Source organism: Malus sylvestris, chromosome 5 (assembly GCF_916048215.2).
Source record: "Malus sylvestris chromosome 5, drMalSylv7.2, whole genome shotgun sequence".
Lineage (NCBI taxonomy): Eukaryota > Viridiplantae > Streptophyta > Magnoliopsida > Rosales > Rosaceae > Malus > Malus sylvestris.
In genome coordinates this window covers 20,633,980-20,658,045 of record NC_062264.1, presented here as the reverse complement: position 1 = coordinate 20,658,045, position 24,066 = coordinate 20,633,980, and the positions used below count along the sequence as shown (strand labels likewise).

The window sequence follows — 24,066 nt, the reverse complement described above, 5'->3', positions numbered from 1 at the left end:
GAATCATTTGAACCAACAAGTTTACTACACTTCTAGGTAGGAGCAAATGACTGGTTTGCCACCAATGTACTAAGATCGGCCACTAGGTGTGGCAACCTACCTTCGGGGGATGTCTATTACATATTAATGGCTCCACATCCTTCTGGGACAGCAATTCGACATCTGTTAGATGTATCTATCTTTGTAGAAACATTTGCAGCTGGTATATGTGATCTCATCACTTTTTCTAGATCAGTAAAAGCATCATGCATGCTTTGAGCAACACTCTAAACAATTTAGGATACTTTGCAGTTTAGTTTCAGACTATGCGGTGTGGGGATCCAAATGAGGCATAGTGGAATCATCCACGACAATTCTCATCCTTCTTTAAAAACGATGACGTTCTTATCTCCCCTTAGCGGCGAGAATACTGTCTCCAACAATTCTTATCCTTCTTCAAGAACAGTGACGTTCTTATCTTTCCATAACCAAGAAGACTGTCGCATAAAAGTTACAATCCACGAAACGAGCAGTAAAAAGATCGCATGTCAAAGGTTGTTTGTATCGAATGATTCAAGGAGAACCATAACTGACATAGATTCTCATCATTCTCTGAGGACTTATTTTTTAACTTAAGGGCCCCACCTAATTGACACATAGATTGCTCAAATAATGATACACAAATGTGAGATATTGGGCTCGTATCCAGTTGACAACTGGAGCGTATAATATGGATGGGTCGAAACGGGCTTCAGGTGGACCAACATGGATGCGTGAAGTATTGCATGGTCCAAAGTAGATACCAAAAGTTTGGTGCGCATGACCAAAGTCTGAGCGATCAATTGAAGACGCTTAATGAACGTTTTTGCTAGGCCATTCTAGGTGTGAACATGTGATATAGGATGTTCAACTTCAACCTTAATGGACATGCAATAGTCATCAAAAGTTTTTGATGTGAATTATCCAGCATTATCCAATTGAATTGACTTAATCGTTTAATTAGGGTGGTGATCCCTTAGCTTAATAATTTAAGCTAGGGGTTTGGAGAAAGCAGTGTTACATGTGGACAAAAGGTACAAGCGTGATTAATGTGGAGAAGCATCAACCAATACTATAAAGCATCTAAATTGTCTGCAGGGTGGTTGAATGGGTCCACAAATGTCCCCCAAATTTTTGTGAAGAAAGGTTGGAGAATCCGATTAGATCTTGTCCAAAGATGGGTACTTTTTAAGATTTCTCAACGAACATACTTGGCATGTAAAGTTCAGCTGAATGTCGCCTAAACTTCTAGTTGGGGGGTGCCCGTGTGAATTTTTAAAGATACGGCGCATCACATCTCGTCCACGGTGTCCCAAACGATTATGCCAAAGTAAAGATTATAATGCAATCCCTAATGCAGGGCCAACCACATAGTAGCTCTCAAGGGAGCGAATGGGTGTAATGTACAATCCATTAGAAAGATACTCCATCTTCTCTAGAATACGCTTCTAGCCATATTCGTAGGAAGTTATGCAAAGGAATTCAACTCTATTTTCTTAAAAAAAAAATTCAAAGTGATAATTGTTACCCTGAATCTTCAGAACGTGAAGGATAAATAGCCTCTTTAATGGTTAATTCAGTATCACGGCACAATATTATATTGACAGTACCATACACCTCAATTAGGTTAGATGGGCCTGAAAGGGTTGTCAGAGGTGAAATATAGGTATGAAGTTAGTAAAATAGATATGTTCAAGCAAAATGGTGTGCGTGGTTGCACTATCTGCTAGGCAACTAACTTCCTCCCTAGAAATGCCTAGAAATAAATTAATTGAATTGTTCACAAGTATAAGGAAATTTAAAATTTCATTCTTTTACATTAATCATTCAATAAATAATGTCCATAGATTTAATATCCAAAATTAAAATAAATACCAAACAAATAGTCCAAATAAAGGGAATTGTTCAAAACTTGAACCAATAAAATAATAGGGAAGTTTGGCCAACATAGGGAATTCGGCTAACATAGGGAATTTAGCCAATGTTCATGTTTAAGAATATATTCTTCCATTGAAGTAGATGCCTCCTAAAAGTCAGAAACCTTCATCTTGGTATCTTTGAGATTCTCCACTTGAGCAAAGTTTGTCTCAAGCTTTTTACGACATGAAAGTTACCCAACTACAGCCTTGGCGAAAGCTCGGCAAACCTGAGACCAATGGTCCTTCAAACCACAGCGGTAAACACATATCCGCTTCCATGGTTTTAGGTACCTTGCCTTTGTTCTTGAATTTTGAGCCTTTGGGAGCGAGGTTGTCACGCTTCGGGATTGTGTTTTCTTCCTCAAAGGGGCCATAAATTTGCCAACCTTGAGCCTTCGGCTTCTGGTCATGCTTGCCATGCCTATAATGGCGGTTTGGGTGTCAATTTGTGTTGGCTTGTGCTTCACGCACAACAATCAAGCCATTTGGTCTAGCTTGATGATTTTTCATCAACAGTTGGTTTTTCTTTTCAGCAAGTAATAAGACAAAGACCAGATCTGAAACTTAGTAAATTATGTGCCCTATATTGTTGTTTCAAGAAAATATTGGTGGCATGGAAGGTTGAATGTCTTCTATAGAAGATCATGTTCAGTCAAGTCTTCTTTACAAAACTTGAGAAGTGATCAGATTCGACAAACTTCAAAATTATATTCATTCACATACTTGAAGTCTTATAAGCATAAATGTTGCTAGTCTTGTCTTACTTCAGGCAAGAATATATCTTTTTGGTGATCAAAGTGATCTATGAAGTTCTTGGATCCTCCTTAGCGAGGTACTTGGGGTGCAATGCATCATGCATAGGTTTTTGTATGAAGAACATGGCGGTTACTATGTTAGCTTCGCTATCTTGGAACCACTTAAGATAGTTTCTTTCGAAAACTTTCAAAGCAGTAAATTCAAGTTCGTTAAAATTTGACATGTCACTGTCACAAAGGGAACAACAATGTAGGGAACAATAATGTGGTTAGTGCAATGGAGAAAAATTCATCCATACACGAGTAGAACATCCAGATTTTATTCAACATGTTTTGGTTTAAATATTCATGAAAAATTTCGAATTTTCATGGGTGTAGTGCTTTAAGAAAACATCGCGTTTTCATGGTACGTATTCGAAACTTTTGGTTTGAATTTTATGAACTACATATTCACAGATTCTTGCAAGCAAACACAATATATAGAGAACAAATATATACATACTGCAGATAAATTAACATCGGTCATCAGGGCCTACAATATCACAAAATGACAGAGAAAAATAAATTAACATTTTTTGTTGCTGTTGGGCTGTGGGCCAGCTGAGAAGAAGAAAAAAAATCACATCGAAAAACCAAATAGTGCCTAAAAAAAGGGAATTGTTATTAGCACTCCAAAAATCTTATTCTACACTCCAAATTTTCTATATTAGGAAAGAATACATTTGTGAGGAGTGTAGAATGAGATTTTTGGAGTGCCAATAACACTTCCAAAAAAAAATTAGGCTATCAAATTTGGTGCTCCATTGGACCAAGCCCACATGGGCTGAGCAAGCGGAAGCAGTGGTGTGCCAAGGCCCAGAAACTGGGCTGGATTTGGTTGTCACGCAGGTCGAGCAGAAAGAGGGTGGCAGAAGAAGATTGGCCCAGCTTGGATTATCCTGGTACCAGCACACCAAAACAGAAAGAGGGTGCATGCTGAGAGGAAACAAGCTATTTGAGGGCAGGGTAGTTTAGTCCCTTGTGGATTGGAGACTGTTTCTTACAAGTTGGAGAAATAATACGCTTGTGCAGGTCTATATACCGAGATCCGCAAAGCCAACCACTATATGACTGGATATTGGGGCATAGTCTATAATCGTTTGGTTAGGTCTGACATCTGCCACAGCGCCTCATGGAATGGATGTTCGTCAACTATATCAACTGGCTGTTGCTTTTCACCAGTGGTCGAAGCAATACTCACATTGGAAATGGGAAAATGCAGGTTCGTAATGAGCCCCTAAACTATGACCCCTGTCGAAGCACTACTTCCTTTCATGAATGAGTTATATATGATGCATTTGTAACATTTTAATTTGTCAGATGGAATGCCCTTAAACTTGGCATGCAAAACAAAATGTGATGAACGAGCACTATCACATGTTGTATTTGCTTAAATCATAATGTGATCAGGACCTGAATCTCAAATATATGTATCAATAAGCTAAATCTGGTTATCAAAATGATGTATATGATATTTGGAGAAAGTATTTTGGTCAAATATACATATATGTCATGTTGCATGGTTTGGTAGTTTGGTTTATATATATAAGTTTAGAAACTTATCATTCATTTAGAATTTATGCAGTTTATTAGAATTTCTAAATTTACTTGGAAATTGGAATCAGCATAACCACTTTAGGGCAATTGTGAATCAGCATTTAGCAACAAACAAACCAAAATTCATAATAGGATTTATAAAGTTCTAATTTGTTATATTACACTAAATTTGTTAAGTTTTTTATCCAAAAAAAATGCATGTCATACATGTAACTTGTATTCAAGGCTATTTTTATAGAATTTTGAAAGAAGTAGTAAAAAATTCAAACCATTTATTGATGTGTATTGTTTTGGGGATGAAAATGTATTCTAAACTTTTAAATTAACAAATTTATTTCACCAAAAAAAAATAGACAAGAAACAAATTGTATTTTTTGGTAGTAATTGAGATAAGTGTTACTATCTTTTGTAAGTCGCTAGTATATGTTGGATTTATTCCGATGTAAATCAACCTTAAATGGTCTACAACATATAATAGGAATGTAATATTGGAGATTAATGTAGATATTGTGATTTGATTTCCTCAAGATATCAATCTTATATTAGGTGTCTTGTAATACAAGTAAGATTGATGAAGTCCTTGATTTTATGTGATTATGATACCTAACTGATAGGCTAAAAAAGTGGGATTTAGGATTCCTTTATGGACGGAACCTTAATACCTTAGCCAGTATAAATACTAAGGTCCTTGCAAACCCCAGATACACAAAAAACGCTTCCCATAAAGTAGTTGTATCCGGCTAGGTGCTTTGTAGAAGACTTGGGTGTTGCTGCATCCTACATCATCTCCGCTTGGTATTCAATGGCTATTGCTTCACGATCAAGTCAATCAACTCCTTGTTTGTGTTTTAATTATATAACCACATAAAGTTTACATGTGGTATCAGAGCCTCTGGTTATATAATTAAAACCTATTAGGTGTAACATTGGATTACATAATATTCTCATGAACTACGTGTGTTTAATCCAATTTGTGATTGCATATGCTTGGCAACACCACCATGCCGGACCTCCTTGAAAACGATCAGCACGTTTCTGCATATAATTGCATATACTTGGCATATTAATATGATATGCGCAACACATATTTTGCATCAGTTCCTATTTGGTCTTAGAGATCGAAATGGTCAGTTAAATAAAACGATTACATAATTGGATAATCTGTTTCTGCGAGTGGTGTCTCTTGAGTTCAAGTGTTGCTTCCACCGCCACCACCCTTCAAACCCAAACGTGGGCCTTTATTTTAATTGAAGCGCTTAATGATGATATTGAATTAACTATAATAAAGAAAGATTGAAATAGTTGGTTCATTATTTTATTGAATTAGTTTTAATTGGAAGACCTGGTGCTTTAGGCTTCCTATTTCAATGTTCATGTTAATGTTTTGGTTCAATTGAAATAATCATGTGTTCTAACTTTGCACTAGAGAATTTTTTGAGATGATCAGTGAGCCCAATAAGGGGTTCATATATGCATCGACATATGAGATCCTGTATGATTTTTCCTTTTGATATTATGATTAGAAAGGGTTAGTTAAATATAAAAGAAAACATAATAAGATGGAGGTCGGTTAAAGAGTGGATAAAGCCAACGAACCGTGCCGAGGCATAAAGACAACGTCGTCCAATGGAAGACAGGTCATGGATGTCACCTCCCAAGGCATGTGCAGCCTTGCGGAGAATCACATCTCCTTGGAATCACATATTCTGCTATCAGATATATCACTCTTAAATTGGTAAACTAATAATTGTTGAATGGTAGGTTTTCAAGCACTTCAAGCTTTCTTTGTCGTATTCAGTTCTCATAAAGAAAGATTGGAACAGTTTATTCGTCTTTACTAAATTAATCGTGATTGAAAGAATATGGCATGCTTTAAGTTTTCTATTTCGACTTTCATGCTAATGGTTTTGGTTGAATAAATTTAGTGACAGATACAACCATTTTTGGCTAATGTCATTGTCAATTTTGTAAGCATATGCAAATATATACTTTTGTTCTGACCTTGCCAAGGAATACTGATGAAGCGTTTCAACTCAGCAAGCTCGGTAAAGTCCTCTATCAAAGCAAACGGTGTTGATCATTATACATGTCAAGTATGAATTAGTCGATCATACATATGGTTAGTTTTTTTATTATTAAGTTTTGAACTTGATAATTATAACAAAGAGAAAATATATGTTTTGAACATGTTAAATTCTTATATGCATATGAAAGGCATACCGCGAAGCATATGTAAATATACATAAATTATTTTACTTGTTCTGAGACTATATTCTATCAAAATAGCCTGGGTGTTTCGGAACTAGTACATGAGTAAGTCTATTGCTCTGTTTTTTTCATGGGTAATATAAATTCATGGAAATATTTTCAATCAGTTGTGTTACATGATAATGTGTAAGAGATATATATAGACTGAATGCAATAGCCATGTCATTGGTTGTTGTTGGAAATAATCAATATGGATTAAAATTTTAAGTTTTGCAAACATGTAGCAAAATGACATATGGCATATTTTTTTTTAAAGGGGATTGGGTTGTCCTATAATGCTTGAGATGATCCTACACAAAGACACAAATATATGATAAATCTGGCAGATTAGCACTAATAATGCGGTAAAATTATTGTTATGTCCAGAATATATACAATATGTACTCGTACTTGAGTATGACTGGGGATTAATTCAAGTAATGTTTAAAGTCATATTAAGTCCATAAGGAATCTCCATGACTAATCAAAATTAGTTTTGTCTACAATTTTGCTTTCCTATCTTAGTATAGTCATTTTATTGTACATGACTAGTTAACTATGAAATTGATGCATAACTTGTAGATTGAGTAAGAGTGACACAAAGCATCTGGTGGCAAGAACAAAAACATTATACAAGTGAATGAGGTTTGTAGTAATTATGTGACAATTCTCATTTGTATTTTTATCTATTCTTATATAAGAATTATGGTTGGTCATGTGATTATATGTATGTTTACAAAGAAGTGGTGAACATACGAAGGCATGAGGTATGTAATCCATTCAAAATATGTGACTTAATTGATAAGTATGAATTTTCAAACATGTCTTATTGTTTGTGATTTTTCCTATGCCTAAAGAATTTAAATAATGCTTTGATCCGTCAATTTTTAAGTGCCATAAGGGGAGAAGAAAAGAAATTATTAAGGCTAATGTATGGCATGTATTGGGGATTTTTCTTTTGGAATAAAATAATTTTTGGTTGTTCCTTTACTTAATTTGGTATTTACAAGGCTAATGCACGATTTTGATGCTAATGTTTTAGGAGTCTTGTACTATGGAAATAAAGATACAAAAGGAAAGGAACCCGTTTGACTTAAGAAAACATTTAGGTGATATCACAATTTTGGCTTTTGAATTAAAAGCGACTGTATTATTTAAAGTGTTTCCATTTTTGAATCTATTAGCTCCATCATGTTTTCTTTTCTCATATGTGTTGATATCCTTGTGGTGGAAGATTGATATTACAGTTCTTATACAACTTGATCTATATGTGATTAATCTCTTCTCAAGTATGTTGTCAGGTTTTTTGAGATTAATTGGATATCGAAGGGAGTCATGAAGGAGATTATTAAGTTAAGGCCATTTGTTGGCAAAGACTCGAAGCTTGAATCAAGTTATCATAATTTTGTCACTTACAGCTAATTAATTCATGTGACGTTTGTATTGTTTTAGGCTGGAGATGATCAATGTCTTGTCAACTAAGCAAGCTGTAGCGCCTTAGTTGATGCTAGGACTGTGGTTTTAAGTTACTTCGAACAACATTGCATTTTAATTAGAATAAAAGGGATAATCTTCTTGCCCGTAGGTGTGGATCGTTTCCTTTGTTTTAATTAAGATGGCATAGTATGAGTTTTATTTCACAGGAGTTTGTGAAAGCTTCATCTTGCCCGTAGGTGTTGAAGTTTTTTATGAAGGTAACTCTTGTGACATATAATCCAGTACTAGAAACTAATTAATTTGTTTGCCAATAGGTGTAAATTAATATAGTTTCAAGAAGTTTATTGGGGATAAGGTTCCATGCCATCAGTTACAAAATCCCACTATTAGCCCCATAATAGGTTGTGGTTTTAAGGCATGGAAATCAGTTGCATCATGACGTATATTGTGTCTCTTCATGAGACTTGTTGATGCAAAGTATTGGACCCATGAAGGTTAATCAAGGATTGCTAATGTACGCATTGTTTAAGTCTTATGCTTTTAAATCTTTTTAATTTGAACTATGATGTCGGTTTAGAGGATGAAATTTGACTACTAGAGTTTCCTTTGGACATCGAAATTGAAATGATATGAAATTAAATTTGTTATGGATGTATAAATTCATGATAGATGCATATAATTATTTCTGGCAGATTGCATAGCTTGATTTAAATCGGGTGAATGACACGTCTAATGGTCACCAAATGACCTGAATTTTTTATATGTTCAACATATATATATATATATATATATATATATATATATATATATATCTAATATGTGTCTGCAAATTTTCGTAAATTTTTGCCATGTATTTTAATTATAGTGAATTTACTAGTAACCCATGCTCGTACATACAGTTTTTCTGGCATATTGTTTTTATCTTTTGAGACATCACTTTAGACAACTATTTTGACCTAAAACGGCTCTATATTTTTATTTTATGAAAATTAGTATGTCTATTTTGATCTGTAAAATTTTGGTAGCAATTAAGCTTATAAATTAGTTATGATAAATTCTAAAGTAAGTGTAACTCATTAATGAAATTCTGTTTGATAACTTTATGTTGGTTGTGATGTCTAAAATATGGAGCAATTTTGTTTAGGTACATCCTTGAAAGAATATATGAATGAGTGTTTGCCCAAGTGGGAGAATTAGTGAAAGAAAATTGGGCTTCACACTCATTATTTGCAATAAGTGTATAAACTCTAAAAGTTTAGTGGGAGTTGTTCTAAAGTTTTGAGCATTAAGTGGACTTGCATAAAGTGTTATTCTATCTTCCATGAATATGTGTTTTGGTTGATGAAATTAGAATTATGCCATGACTTGAATGACAATAATATGTTTAAGTTGCAGAATGAGTACTTGGTGTATGTGTATATTTTTACTTGCAATCATTTGGATGCCTTGATTGATTATTTGTTAAACTTTAGAAAGAATTTTGAGGCTCATGGGGACTTAGCACAAATATGGAATTATTAATACAAATAAGATTGTTGTGGGATGCATAATTTTGTATAAACAGCGGTGAAATTCTTAGTTTTACCTTTCATTGAGATTATGCTATTTAAGGTGTTAAGGAAAGGTTAAAGAAAGACAATTTTGTAGTGATATGCATTCATTGACTAAGTAAGGGTGTTCCTGTGAACACGAAACCAAAATTTCGATGTCTACAGTTCCCACAAGCATATTTCAAAAGGTATGATTTAAGTATGGATTTACAAATTAAGTGGCGATGTTGCAGATCAGTGGGAGCTTGAGTTTCATGTTAGTAATCTCTTATATTTGCAGATGACCTATAAGGTATGTATGGTTTTTTGAATCCATGTATTCAGTTTAATCTCCAGTTGGATTCATTGAGTCACATGTTTATGTTTTGGTCAATTATCAGATGACGATATATCTGATATCTAGTTAAGCAAATTGCATTTTAAATCATAAAGGAATGGTTAATCTTCTTGCTCGTAAGTGTGGATTAATTCTTTTGGTTCGACTTAAAATGGCATGACATGATTTATATGTTGTATTAGTTGTGAGGGTTTTTTCATCTTGCTCATAAGTGTTGAAAATTTTCTCACGAAAGTAACTGATATGGTATATGAACCAGTGTCAAAAACATGTTAATTCATCTTGCTCGTAGGTATTGAATTAATTATGTTTTACGAAGCTTTGTTTGCAATTGCAGTAGAAGTTTGCATTAAAGAGAACCTGAGATGAAAAAAAGTTGAGACACATTCAGGTAATTAAGGTTCATCTTTGCAATCATAATTTGATGGTGTTTCATGTGTATGAGGATTTAGCATGTGTGTTTATGAAGGTTTTGGGTTGCGTCAACCTTACAACCTTGTTAGTTCCATGTTGAAAGCCTTATTTGACAGAAACTTGTATCAAGGATAAGATATTATCACAACTACATGCCCATTAAAGTGACATTAATCTCCAATTTCAAGTATAAACATAAATATTATATGTGTAGACCAGTGGGAGAATGTTGGATTTATTATGATGTAAATCAACCTTAAATGGTCTACAACATATAATAGGAATGTAATATTGGAGATTAATGTAGATATTGTGATTTGATTTCCTAAAGATATCAATATTATATTAGGTGTCTTGTAATACAAGTAAAATTGATGGAGTCCTTGATTTTATGTGATTATGATACCTAACTAATAGGCTAAAGAAGTGGGATTTAGGATTCCTTTATGGACGAAACCTTAATACCTTAGCCGGTATAAATACTAAGGTCCCTGCAAACCCTAGATACACAAAAAATGCTTCCCATAAAGTAGTTGTATCCGGCTAAGTGCTTTGTAGAAGACTTTGATGTTGCCGCATCCTACATCATCTCTGCTTCGTATTCAATGGCTATTGCTTCACGATCATGTCAGTCAACTCTTTGTTTGTGTTTTAATTATATAACCACATAAAGTTTACAGTATAACCTAGACAGTTTGTAACTTTGTATAACTGATTTTAAATAAGATTGTAGTCTTTCTTGCTTGTGATTTGTAATGAAATATTGTACATTGTGTTTTGTGACTCAATGTCTTTGATTGGTTTGGTTGCTAAAAGAGATTGTGATATGTTCGTGTAGTTTCATAAATATAACAATTTTTCGATTAAAAAATCCATCAATGCTACTAATCTACCAATCACAAAGCCATTAAAACTATAAATAAATAAATAAATAAATAAATTGGAAAAACAAAAGGTGTTTCAGCTTCTTTTCTTGTCAATTTCTGCATGGAAAAGTGGGGGTTTATATCAAAGGAAGTAGAGATTTATTCTTCTATTACTACATTCTCAATGCTCTCATAAGGTATGAAATTATTGTTGTTAATGATAAAAGATTATCATTAAGACATATTCCAAACAAACAATATTCTTTAAGTTCATAAAATGATGATCAAGTATCCATATAGTTGAAACATATATAACGTATATTACATAGTCATGCACATAAAGTTCATGTCACATTAATATATAATTACAAATATAAAGGTCCTCCACGGACTCCCTTACCTCGTTTCTAACAAGTTTTATTAATTTTTACAGTTTGAACTCTAATGTTTCAACAAGTCTAAAATCAAACACCAAAGTACATACAATAGAACAAAAACATAATAGAAAATTAGATTTTAATCCTTAAATAAGATGAAGTTTAGAAAAATGTCTTATACAAGATTAAAAATTGATTTTAGTCCTTAAACTCTATTTAATGCCAGCATATATGTTCAATGTCTCTCTTTTTTATTTATAATTTTATGATGTTCATAAATTAAATTGCATGAAAATATTATAAATTTTAATTCTCATTATGGTAAGTGTCTTATATATGAAAATATTTTCGTAGAGATTTTTCGGTGTACTTATATTTTTGCATATTTTCTTATGTGCCACTAATCAATTACAACATATTTAGGTACAAACATTTCGGTGCACTAGATTAGTATAACATGTTTAGGTACGGACATTTCGGTACACTAGTTTAGTATAATATACTTGGGTGAGTTTAGTATTATATATTTAGGTACGGAATTTTCGGTGCAATTATGTTTTTGCATATTTTCTTTTGTGCTACTAATTCAATACAATATATTTAGATACGGACATTTTGGTCTACTAATTTAGTAAAATATATTATGATACGGACGTTTAGGTACACTAATTTGAGAAAGTTAAATAAAATTCATGAATTAAAATGTATATAATAACAAATTTAAAATTTAATGCGATGACATTAAATATGATATTTATTAAATATTAAAACAAAAATATAATATGAATTTGAATTAAGTACACATTAAAAAAACTAAAATCAATATCCAATGTAATACCAGATTTTTATTAAATTTTAATTTTCTTCAAGAATTAAAGTTCAAAAACCCAAAACATAATTAACAAGCCAATCAGTGATCGTCCGATTTTTTGAGCTTAATAAGGTTAGTGATAAACAAACAATGTCGTCAGAGACCATTCCACACCTGTGTATACACATGAACTTGTGTGACTGGTAATACTTGGTACTGACTACTCAATTCACTCACTATAATATGTATCCAAATAAGATTGTAACAAGTGTTCATTTATACTTTCTCAAATCACTGTAACCAAACACAAACTTTCTCCTTCCTCCACCATAGATCTCAACCCCAGTCCCCTTCTCCTCCGTCGAGCACACACACACACTCGTTCCTCCAACATTTTCGCTTATAATAGCCCAAATCGAATCTGACCTTATCACCACCAGCCTCTCTCCGTGGAAAATCTCACAGTTCCCTAGTAATTTCTAGACTTATTCTCTTTCTGGTCAATAGATTCAGTATCCAAATTTAGTTGAAAATCTTGTTTAATCGAGGGTCAGGTGCTGGTTTGGTCGGATTTGCAGAGGAATGGCGACAATGGAGAAGATAGTTTGGGGACGAGAGTGGTTCGACGGAGGATGAAGGTTGGAGGAGGGGGCTGGGATGGGATCCGGTGAAAGGCTTCGAATTTGCACATTTGCCATCGCATGGATTAAGGTAGGAGAAAGTGGGTGTTTGGTTGTTAGTATAGTAAAGAGTTTGAGAAAGAATCAAATAGAGGTGTTACAATTTTATTGGGCCACATATTATGGTGAGTAAATTGGATGCTGACTAGTCAGTACCTAAAAATTGCCCGGAGCCGCTTGGTTGGCCACTCTGCTTGGATGGTAGATTCGGGATTTTCAGACCGAGTGTCGTAGCTTGAACAGGCAGCCGCGTCGAGAACGTCGATTGGACTGGCTGGAGCCGACGGCGCCGATCCGGTACTTGGCTGTTTATGGTGAGACACAGACACATGTCGAGCAGGTACTCCTCCATGAGTTGGTGACAGCTTCTCACCCTTTCCTGTCCCCAATAAAAATGAGAAAATAAATATTACCGCGAGATTTCTCTTCACAGGTTTCTATGTTTTCCCAACTCTTCGATTTTGACTAAAACGAAAAATTAATTATTCATAAGACAACCAGAAAATATCATAAATTGTAAAAACTGTAAACCTACAGAAATGTAGTAAGATAGAGAAGAGATTCAGAGAATTTAGAGAGAGAGAGAGAATGAAAACTCTTGTATATTTACTTTCTTAACAACCATACAAGTACACATATCAGTATATATACACTTCTCACTATCTCTAACAACTTAACTAACTAACTGCCTCTCTAATATTCATACACATGGTAAAATCTCAGCCACACATCATATCTCTATCATCCTCCCTCAAGCTTATGCCTCGAATGTCCGAGCATAAGATTGGTACAATGAAAGCGAAACAAAGGAGCACTGAGGCCTTTTGTGAAAATGTCAGCAAATTGCTCCTTTGAGGACACAAACTGCACCAGAAGCTTGTGTGTAGCTACTCTCTCCCGAACAAAATGGATATCAATTTCAATGTGTTTGGTGCGTTGATGTTGCACCGGATTAAAGGACAATGCGATAGTGGAAAGATTATCACAAAATAACACAGGAGGGGCAGAGATTGGAAGGTGAAGAAAGGCAAGAATTTGTTGAACCCAATCAAGCTCGGCGGCTGTAGAAGATAAGGCCCGATACTCAGCCTCAGTGGAGGACCTTGAGACAGTTTGTTGCTTCTTGGAAGACCAAGAAATAGGATTATTTCCTAAGAACACAACCTGGCCGGATGTAGAACGGCGATCATTGGGATCACCTGCCCAATCCGCATCACTAAAGGCATGTAATGCCAAATCTCCACGGGAATAAGAGATACCAACATCCATGGTGCCATGCAGATATCTCAAAATCCTTTTTACAGTAGTGAAATGGGATGCCATCGAATTCTGCATAAACTGAGACACTTGATGCACAGAAAAGGCAATGTCGGGCCTTGTGGATGTAAGATACTGCAGAGCTCCAACCATACTCCGATATAAGGATGGATTAGAATAAGGCTCACCATCATCTTTTAACAGCCTGTTGTAGGGGAGACAGGGTGTATCACATGCCTTGGATTCAATCATATCTGTCTTAACAAGCAACTCCTGAATATACTTTTGTTGTGACAAAAAAAGACCATTGGAAGTCTGAGAGATTTGAATCCCTAAGAAGAAGTGAAGAGGACCTAAGTCCTTGATATCGAACTCGGAGGTTAAAGCAGCGATCACTTGATGTATCTGAGTGGTGGCACTCCCTGTGATGATAATATCATCAACATATAACAATAATATCACAATGTGAGATCCAACAGTTTTCACAAATAAGGAAGAATCAGAGTAAGTAGTGCAAAATCCCAATGTAGGCAAAAGAGTAGTAAAGCGATCATTCCATGCCCGTGGGGCCTGCTTCAATCCATAAAGAGATTTGTGCAATTTACACACCAAGGAAGGATTAGATGGATCCTCAAAGCCAGGTGGCTGAGCCATGTATACCTCCTCTTGAAGAATGCCATGTAAGAAGGCATTCTTGACATCAAGTTGGCGAAGAGACCACTTGAAGTGAGCAGTAAGTGCTAGAACAATTCGGACAGTGGTGAGTTTAACAACAGGACTAAATGTGTCACTGTAATCAATACCAGGTTCTTGACTGAATCCTTTAGCAACCAACCTAGCCTTATGCCTTGCAATTGACCCATCTGAATGCCTCTTTATTTTGAAGACCCATTTGCACCCTACTAGATTCTTATGAACTGGTAAGGGAACCAAACTCCATGTTCCTTGACCATGTAATGCACTAATCTCTTCTTGCATGGCTTGAAACCAAACTGAACTTTTAAGGGCTGATTTATATGTTGAAGGTTCACAGAAGGACAAATCCACATCCTTAGAAGCAGCAAGGGCAGACATAAACACCTTTTTCTTACTGATACCATTTTTACTCCGAGTTTGCATAGGATGGAGATTGAGAGGTGGTATGGAAGTAACCACCTGAAGTGTGTCAGGACTATGATCAAGTACCACAGGGCTATTGTTGTCAAAGACTGCACCAGTAATGGACTGAGAAGGTTGCTGTGTGGTTGGTGATGGAGTAGGACTTGGAGAATTAGACAAAGAATGACTGGTATGAGGATCTGGAGGCATGATTGTGACAACATTTTGTGGTGTAACTATAGGAGGAGAAAGTGGAGTATCAAAAGGCAAAGAACATGATGATTTGGAATTGGTATGTGCCAATAAGTCTTTATAAGGAAAATCATGTTCACTGAACACAACATGTCTAGAAATAAAAAACCGGTGTTGAGAAACTGCATAACATATGAACCCTTTATACCTGGATGCATAACCCAAAAATATGCATTTTGTTGTTTTTGGTTGAAGTTTGGTTGTGTTATATGGTCTAAGAAGAAGGTAACAAGCACAACCAAAGGTTCTTAAGTGTTGAAGCACTGGAACTGCACCATACAGGACTTCAAAGGGAGATTTATTGGATAAATTGGGTGTAGGCATCCGATTAATAAGATAGATGGATGTTTGACATGCAAAAGACCAAAACTTAGAGGGTAGGTGAGCTATTTGAAGTAATGTGATTGCTGTTTCAATAACATGTCTGTGTTTTCGTTCAGCCATGGCATTTTGTTCTGGAGTGTAAGGACAGGATTTTTGGTGTAAAATGCCTTTGTGTAGAAGGAATGACTGAAGGGGTTTACTTATGTACTCACCACCACCATCACTTTGCAATATTCGTACTTTTGCAGAAAATTGAGTGAGAACATAAGCATAGAAACCAATAAAGGTAGCACAAAGATCTGATTTATTCACCAAGGGAAATATCCAAAAGTACTTGGTACATTCATCAATAAAGGTAACATAGTACCTATATCCATCCACAGACACACAAGGTGCAGGACCCCAAAGATCACTATGCACCACTTCAAAAGGAATGACGGATTTATTGACACTTGGTGAAAAAGGAAGCTTGCAAAATTTACCTTCTAGACAGCTTTGACACATTACAGGACTAGAGGTTTTAGGGAATACAACATTGGATTTATGCAGCATGTGAGACACTACAGAATTAGACGGATGTCCTAGTCTATTATGCCAGGTGATGTGGTTAACAAACTGACCAAGAAGAGCTTTATTATGAACCAGGCCTTGAAAAGCTGGAGGACAAACATTGGCGAGGGAAGAGATGGGGTATAGACCATTACTGCACAGTCCTTTGTAGAGGATCATCCCTGTGGCCTTGTCCTGGATCCAAAAACAGAAGGCATCAAAGATAAGCCAACAGTTATTGTCTAAGCAGAGTTTGTGAACTGATAACAAATTCTATGATACTTTAGGCACATATAAAACAGAATTCAACTTGATAGGATGTATGGAAGGCTTGATAACAGCGTTACCAATATGAGATACATGCAAACCTTCACCATTGGCGGTCTGAATAACCTCAGTAGTGGGATACGGAGAAGCCAGAGATAAGGTGGAGAGATCGACAGTCATATGATTGGTTGCGCCAGAGTCCGTGATCCACACTTGGGAAGGAGATGGAGACGCATGTGACGGATTTGGTTGTGAAACCATAGTATGATAGGCATGTAATGGAACCTGGGATGGAGCTTGTTGTCCAGGAAACGGTGAGTGAGGCATGTGTTGTGCATAAGCATCAACCGGAGAAAATTGATACCCTTGCTGTGAATATGAAGACATTGGAGAGGAAGTCAAGTGAGCTCCACCAATATAATTGGGACCCTTCTCATTATAGAAGCAAAACCAAGTATTGTGATTGAACCTCCCACAAATTTGACATCTTGGCTTCTCAGGTGGCGCAGAAGGAATAGGCTGCTGCGTATATGGAAACTGACCAAGTATACCAAGACTTGGAGTTTGAAGCACATGAGTTTGAGTAGGCATGTACTGTCTAGGGGAAAAACCTCTGGAGTGTTGATTAAATCGACCTTTGCCCTTGTTCTTATTGGCAGTGAACTGCTTGAAACCACCAGATACAAAACCAGATTGAGGTGGCCCTCGCTGAGGTGAAGCATTAGCAACCATGGCTATCATAAACGGTGCATTAACAGAGGACTCGAGAATGGCTTCTTCAGCAAGCAACTGTGTTCGAAATTCTTTCAAAGATATGACACTTTCACGCCTCCTTATCACAGTCCGGAATGTATTGTACTCTGCTGGTAAGCCATTCAATGCAAGTATAACGATGTCTTCATCAAGAAACAAAACCCCAGCAGCAGAAAGATAATCTCTAGCTTCTTTTATCTTCTGTAAATACTGAGTAATAGAATCAAAGCCCTTTCTAATTGTTTGCATATTCGATTTCATCTGAAATATGCTAGTCTTTGAGACAATGGAAAATTGTTCTTGTAATCGAATCCAGAGATCCCGTGAACTAGTGCTTCCAATAGCACAGGACATAGCCACCGGGCTCAACGACGCAGTAATTAATTGCATCAGGGCTTTATCATGCATCATCCAAACTAGATACTCATCATTAACAGAGGACGATGATGAATGGGATGAATTGGTACCAGATTCTCCAAATGGAGATGTAAATCGAACAGGACAGGGATGCGAGCCATCAACAAACCCTAGGATTCCATTACTTTCAAGCAGTAATTTCATTTGAAAATGCCAATTTAGATAATTCGAATCATCCAGTTTAACATTCATCGAAGTAGAGATCGAAGAAACCAATGCAGTTATTGGTGATTGAAGAAGCTGTAATTGAGAAGCAGTTACCATTGTTGCTATATGCCGGCTGTAATTTGGCAGAAAAAATCACTGAGAACACACAACAAACACCTGGAGTGCACAAAGTGGAGAAGACGAAGTCGCAACCGAAATCACAGTTGCAGAGCCTTAGGGACGAAGAAAACCCTAGAGTAAAGAGCAGACGAAGTAAAACCGATCAAGAACCAGAAATAAGAAGCAAGAACACCAAGATCGATCGAAGTATCAGAGCAGCGGAAGACGAAGATCGAGATCAAGCGTGAGCTTTCATGGCGATTGATACCATGTAAACCTACAGAAATGTAGTAAGATAGAGAAGAGATTCAGAGAATTTAGAGAGAGAGATAGAGAAAATGAAAACTCTTGTATATTTACTTTCTTAACAACCATACAAGTACACATATCAATATATATACACTTCTCACTATCTCTAACAACTTAACTAACTAACTGCCTCTCTAATATTCATACACATGGTAAAATCTCAGCCACACATCCTATGGCGATCAAGTTGAATTCTGTTTTATATGTGCCTAAAGTATCACAGAATTTGTTATCAGTTCACAAACTCTGCTTAGACAATAACTGTTGGCTTATCTTTGATGCCTTCTGTTTTTGGATCCAGGACAAGGCCACAAGGATGATCCTCTACAAAAGACTGTGCAGTAATGGTCTATACCCCATCTCTTCCCTCGCCAATGTTTGTCCTCCAGCTTCTCAAGGCCTGGTTCATAATAAAGCTCTTCTTGGTCAGTTTGTTAACCACATCACCTGGCATAATAGACTAGGACATCCGTCTAATTCTGTAGTGTCTCACATGCTGCATAAATCCAATGTTGTATTCCCTAAAACCTCTAGTCCTGTAATGTGTCAAAGCTGTCTAGAAGGTAAATTTTGCAAGCTTCCTACACCCGCTTCAGATATGAGGAGGATCCTGTGCAAATCCACTGGAATCCTTGAGATATCTACATTTTAATTATTCATTGTATATTATATGATTAATTTTCATCCGTTACTATTTATGTTTAATTTTAAATAAAAAAATTAAATAATTTATAATCTGAATTGTTAAGATGTAGAGTTACCTACAATTCCCACAAAATGGATCCGGATGGGATCCAATTCCCGGCAAATACTATACTTTGTTCACTCTCTCGTAGAAAAACGGCGCCCCTTGGCGATCTCCATCGGCCACAAAATCGACGCTTAAACCGGCGGCGCAGAGCACAGCCGCCCCCGCAATCGTCGATGGAGAGAAACCCAAGAAGCCAATCACTGAGAAAACATCAAAAACCCAACTTAAACGCCGAAAATCCAGAAAACTAAATAAAATGAATGGGTTTTATTAATCGGGTAGTGAATCAGTTAAAATACCACGAATGGTGCTGAGAACTAAATCGGAGGAGGCTGAGAGGAGAGAGGAGGACGAAGAGGAGAGGTCGGAGACAAAATGGTGGAGGAAATCGAAGGGGGTGATGGATCGGAGCCTCCAATTGAGAATCCACATGACCCGGAGCTCCATCCGCTGGACCGTTTTGGGGTCGAAGACAAACTTGGGCTCGAAGATTTGGAGGTCCAGGATGAACTGGACCTTTGGCTCCCCCATTTTAGCGGCTAAAGACAAACACGCGACGGACAGCAGCTTCTTAGACGGCCACGACCCGCTATGTCGCTGCAACAAAACATGAAATGTATTAAAAAGTCAAGGATCAGACACGTCAGCATTCGAAAATGCTTTTCTTTTCGTTTTTTTTTTTCTGGAAAAGTGTTACCGGGAGAGAGTGGGAGGAGAGGAAGCGGTCGAAGTAGTTGACGGAGAGGAAGGCGGTGAGGGGAGAAAAGCGGTGGTGGGCGTGGACATTTAGGATCCAGTTGATGGAGTCCTGGCGGGCGATGATACCTATTGTACAGTCGCGGAACCGAGTGATGTAGGTTGGGGAGGGCATGTGGTTGGGCTCAGAGTCGATCAAACGGGTGAGGATAGAGCTGATGGTGGGGAGGGCATGTTATTTAGGAATTAAATTGGTAAACTAATTTGGAATTCGTAATCATAGTACTCTTTAAGAAATACTACAATCATTGCTCATACACGACCTTGATGATCCTAAACCATTGATGCATTATGTATCTTTATATTAAACTTTTGAGTATTTTTCATCCTACATCGATATATATTTAGGGAGAACAAAATTCATATGAAGTAGTGCCATAAACATGATTACAAATAACTAAATGTAAGTTTTTATAAGGTTTAGCGAAATTTGAAAAAAGTATTTCATGGACTTTGGCATTTTTTAATACAAACAGTATTTTAATTAATAAATTTGTAGATTATGGCAATTAGAACTTGGATGTAAAAGAGAACGTTGTTAAATAAAAATAGTTACTAGAGTTATCTATAGTGAAGTTAGGAGATGTGTCAAAATATTAGCAAAGAGACACAAAAGAGACACAAAATGGGACAACAGACCTGAAGCCCCCAAATAGTGGCTTAGTAGTAAATGAATGAGTATCGATTGAGCTATAAACTTAAACGTTCTAGATCTGAATCTTTACAACTAAAAAATTATCCAGTTTTTTATATGAGCTTATATTGAATGAGAGAATCCTCTTTCTAATACATTGGGGGTGAGATTGGTGTAATAACTTGGTTTAGTCCTAACCGTAATAACTTGGTTTAGTCCTAACCTTTCTTTTGTTCACCCCTAGCTTATTTACATTATGAGATATTTCATGTATAGAAATAAACCAAGCTATTCACCATTATCTTTTTAAGGGTAAAAAATAAAAATAAAAATAATTTATAGTGAATTTACTATTCATGAATAATGAATTGTCTGGAATCTAGAATGATGGTTATTGCTTTCGGTGCTGTAAATGACATGTTTCCTATTGGGGTCACATGCTTAGTTATTGTGTCTTCACATGTTTGAATTATTCAAAGATCGAATGGGTCCTGGGAATCCTGATAATATGCTGCTTGAGATTTTTGACTTGCTGAATTGGATGGATGCTGTGAGGATGCGTCTGAGGCGTCAGAGTCTGAGTCTTCGTCATGGAGCAAAACTGCTTCTGCCATTAACTGTTGGGCTAAATCTTTGAGCTGGGATGATTTTTCTTTCTTCTTTGAACTTGTTGATTTGGATGACTTGGTTGTTCCTTTGAGGGATGAAGACGGACTAATGTCTAATAAAGATTGTTCTAGAGTGGTTGGCAACGCCATTGTTGGTTGTGCTGGAATAACTGGAACTGGAGTGATGGGAAACTCTGAGAGGACCAGATTAATGATCTTCTAATGATTGAATTTATCCCACCACTTGACTGACCTTGATCTGTAGACTTCACCGATTTCAACTTCATAATTTCACTTCAAATCCACGGGACTTTGTACTTGGCCATGAATAATGAGAGAAGTGTAATTCTGTAGTTAAATTGGCTCAAATTTCTTCTGGAAACCAGTTGATAAGACTTGCATAAGTTCTTCTAGTAAGAGGCTGGCTGTTGGGCCATGAACAGACCACCATTTTGGGAACCATGGTGGGAAATTCAACCTGAAACTCTTGTCAAAATTGATAAACCTTGAATGACTAAAGTCTTCTGTTTGATGAAGGAAAATGTTAGTCCATGCTTGAATGTAATCAAAATAATTGTAATGGTTATTGGGAATGAGAACATGCTGTGTATGAAGGGGTTTGTCCTGGTAGAGGGGGAGTCCCCATTCTGATTCAGTTAAAAACTTTCCAATGTAAAGAGAATGGTAAATGATTTTGTTTTCATGGGTTTTGCTATCAAGTGCTTTTATTGAAATGGATTCAGTTTCACTGAGAATGGCTTGATAATATTTGAGAGTTTTATATGATTCGGTATGCTGATAATGAAAATTGGGTGGAAAACTGTTTTAGCTATTTTTTCTGGTGCTTGTTCTTGGTGGATGTTGAAAGGGATGCTTAAAAGATATTCATTGGGGTTTTTCTTGACATATTGATCGAATGTAGATAACCTTTATTGGCCGCGCGAATTGAGAAGCAATCTTAAATACTGGGCTCGGCCATTAACCTCTCTAGGTTCGAGTAATGAACCAGAGGACATGGTCGAAGTCTCATCCCCGCAGGTCTAAAGTAAATTCTCTCAGTTATATTCTTTACGATTTTCCTTTTGCCTAAAACTTGATGTGAAATAAAACAACACTCAAATTAAACCCTCTTATTGACAATTGTAGTAAAGATGTAAGTAGGGATCGTTCTAGACTGGGGATTAGGAGGGATTGCTAATCTACTTAAAACTGACTTAAAAACATAAAACTAGGCTTGAAAACACTTAACTAGACTCAAAGAACTCAAAACAAACTAAAAAGACTCAAAACAACACAAAACAATCAAATAGACGCAAACTAGACATTAAGAGGTGATTCGGACGAAAATTGACTTTAACTTGACTCAAAACACTTTAAAACACTTAAAACACAAGTTTGGATAGATTCTAACTAATTTGACACAATAAAGTAAAAGGGATTGGGTTTTTGACGAATTTAAAGTAAAACAAGTAAACTAAAGACTTAAACAGATTTTGGCACGAAATTGGGGTAAATGGATGGGTGATAAGCTAGCTAGAGGGTTCTTCGCCACACATGACACACTTGCATACAAAACGATTTCTAGTTGCTTTTCCAATAAACCATGAACCTCAACGCCCCATATTAACCGTGAACAGCACTAATTAACCCTCAGATCTTCCTTAAGTCATTGAATTGGATGGATAACGCATTGGCAACTCAAATTATTCTTCAAAAGTTCCCTACATGAAAAGCATAATAAAGATACAATCAAAGATCATTAAGCTTTGTGAAAATCATAAGTATTGACAAAACATTCGTAACTATGATGAGCATGATACTCCTGCCAGGAATCTACTTAACACGATTGTGACTAGCAACCTCCACTACTTATGAATATAAGTTCATAACTGTTAGGTGAAATTCCCTTATATCCTAGCATCAAATCCCTGCATGCAAACTAAGTATGCATCCTTAATTAACATACAAGAATAAGTTATCAATCAAACATTTAAGTAAATTTAATTCACGATTTTTAGAATCACAACTGGAAGTAATCAATTCACATTGCAAATATGTTCATGGCTTTGAATTTCCCCCTAGCTAAAACGAGTTTAGCTCCTCATGTTCGCAAAACAAAGATAAATAAACTTAGACATTGAAAACAAAAGATTGAAAACACCTAAAAACGTTCCAGCAATCCAACTTGAATGGCAAGCACATCCAAGGTCCTCCTTCTTCTTTGCTGCGGCATAAGGTATGGGTGAAGGTTTGAGTGATGAATTGTATGGGAGAATGGCTGAAAGTATGAATGGTAGTGAATACATGTGTTGATGGATGATGGAAGGCTGCGGCAAGGACTTAAAATATATAGAGGAAGGAAAAACATGGTTGGGAATTAAATTGGGAAGGATTTAATACTCCAAATCCTCCAAGAAAATGGTAACAAGTCAGAATCCCAAGAGGAAAAGGGGATGTAGGGTGCGGCAAGATCCTAGAGGGAAAAGGAATGGAATATGCGGCAAAGGGGAAAGGGAAAAGGAAAGGGCTTGTGCGGCAAGGAAGAGGAAAAGAGATTTTGGGAATGTAATTAGGTCTAATTAAGTCTCCTAATTTAATTAAAGATCCTCCTTGCAACTGGAAATTAAATGGTGAAGGATTAGGAAAGTTTAGGACAAAATAAGGTAACTTTGGATAACATTCCTTCTTTCTTGCTTGCATCCTTTACTTCCTTTTCTTGAATTAATTTCTTCATAACTTCAGCATAATCCTAGCCTCTTTTGGTCTTCAAATTCATCCATCCACCTTGCTCCATGCATGTGATATTCATTCCAAGCC

The 24,066-nt window shown here is 36.2% G+C and overlaps 1 protein-coding gene across 11 annotated transcripts; it reads right to left on the bottom strand.

Annotated features, from left to right (window-relative positions):
- Positions 1 to 12,341: 12,341 nt before the first annotated feature.
- LOC126620945 (cyclin-D1-1-like) lies at positions 12,342 to 20,238 on the bottom strand. 11 transcript variants are annotated; one of them, XR_007622743.1, is made up of 5 exons: positions 19,949 to 20,238; positions 19,551 to 19,848; positions 19,262 to 19,451; positions 18,994 to 19,110; positions 18,527 to 18,900 (listed from the first exon to the last, which is right to left on the bottom strand). XR_007622743.1 is itself a non-coding variant. In XM_050289278.1 (4 exons), exons 1-3 carry the CDS (start codon positions 20,120 to 20,122, stop codon positions 19,312 to 19,314), a joined length of 612 nt encoding a protein of 203 aa, XP_050145235.1. In that variant the 5' UTR covers positions 20,123 to 20,238; the 3' UTR covers positions 12,342 to 13,386; positions 19,266 to 19,311. The 11 variants fall into 11 exon arrangements, 5 of the variants coding, with proteins under 5 accessions (XP_050145235.1, XP_050145236.1, XP_050145233.1 ...); XR_007622744.1 differs by lacking the exons at positions 18,527 to 18,900; positions 18,994 to 19,110 and adding an exon at positions 12,342 to 13,386; XM_050289278.1 differs by lacking the exons at positions 18,527 to 18,900; positions 18,994 to 19,110 and adding an exon at positions 12,342 to 13,386 and having other exon boundaries at positions 19,266 to 19,451.
- Positions 20,239 to 24,066: the final 3,828 nt, after the last annotated feature.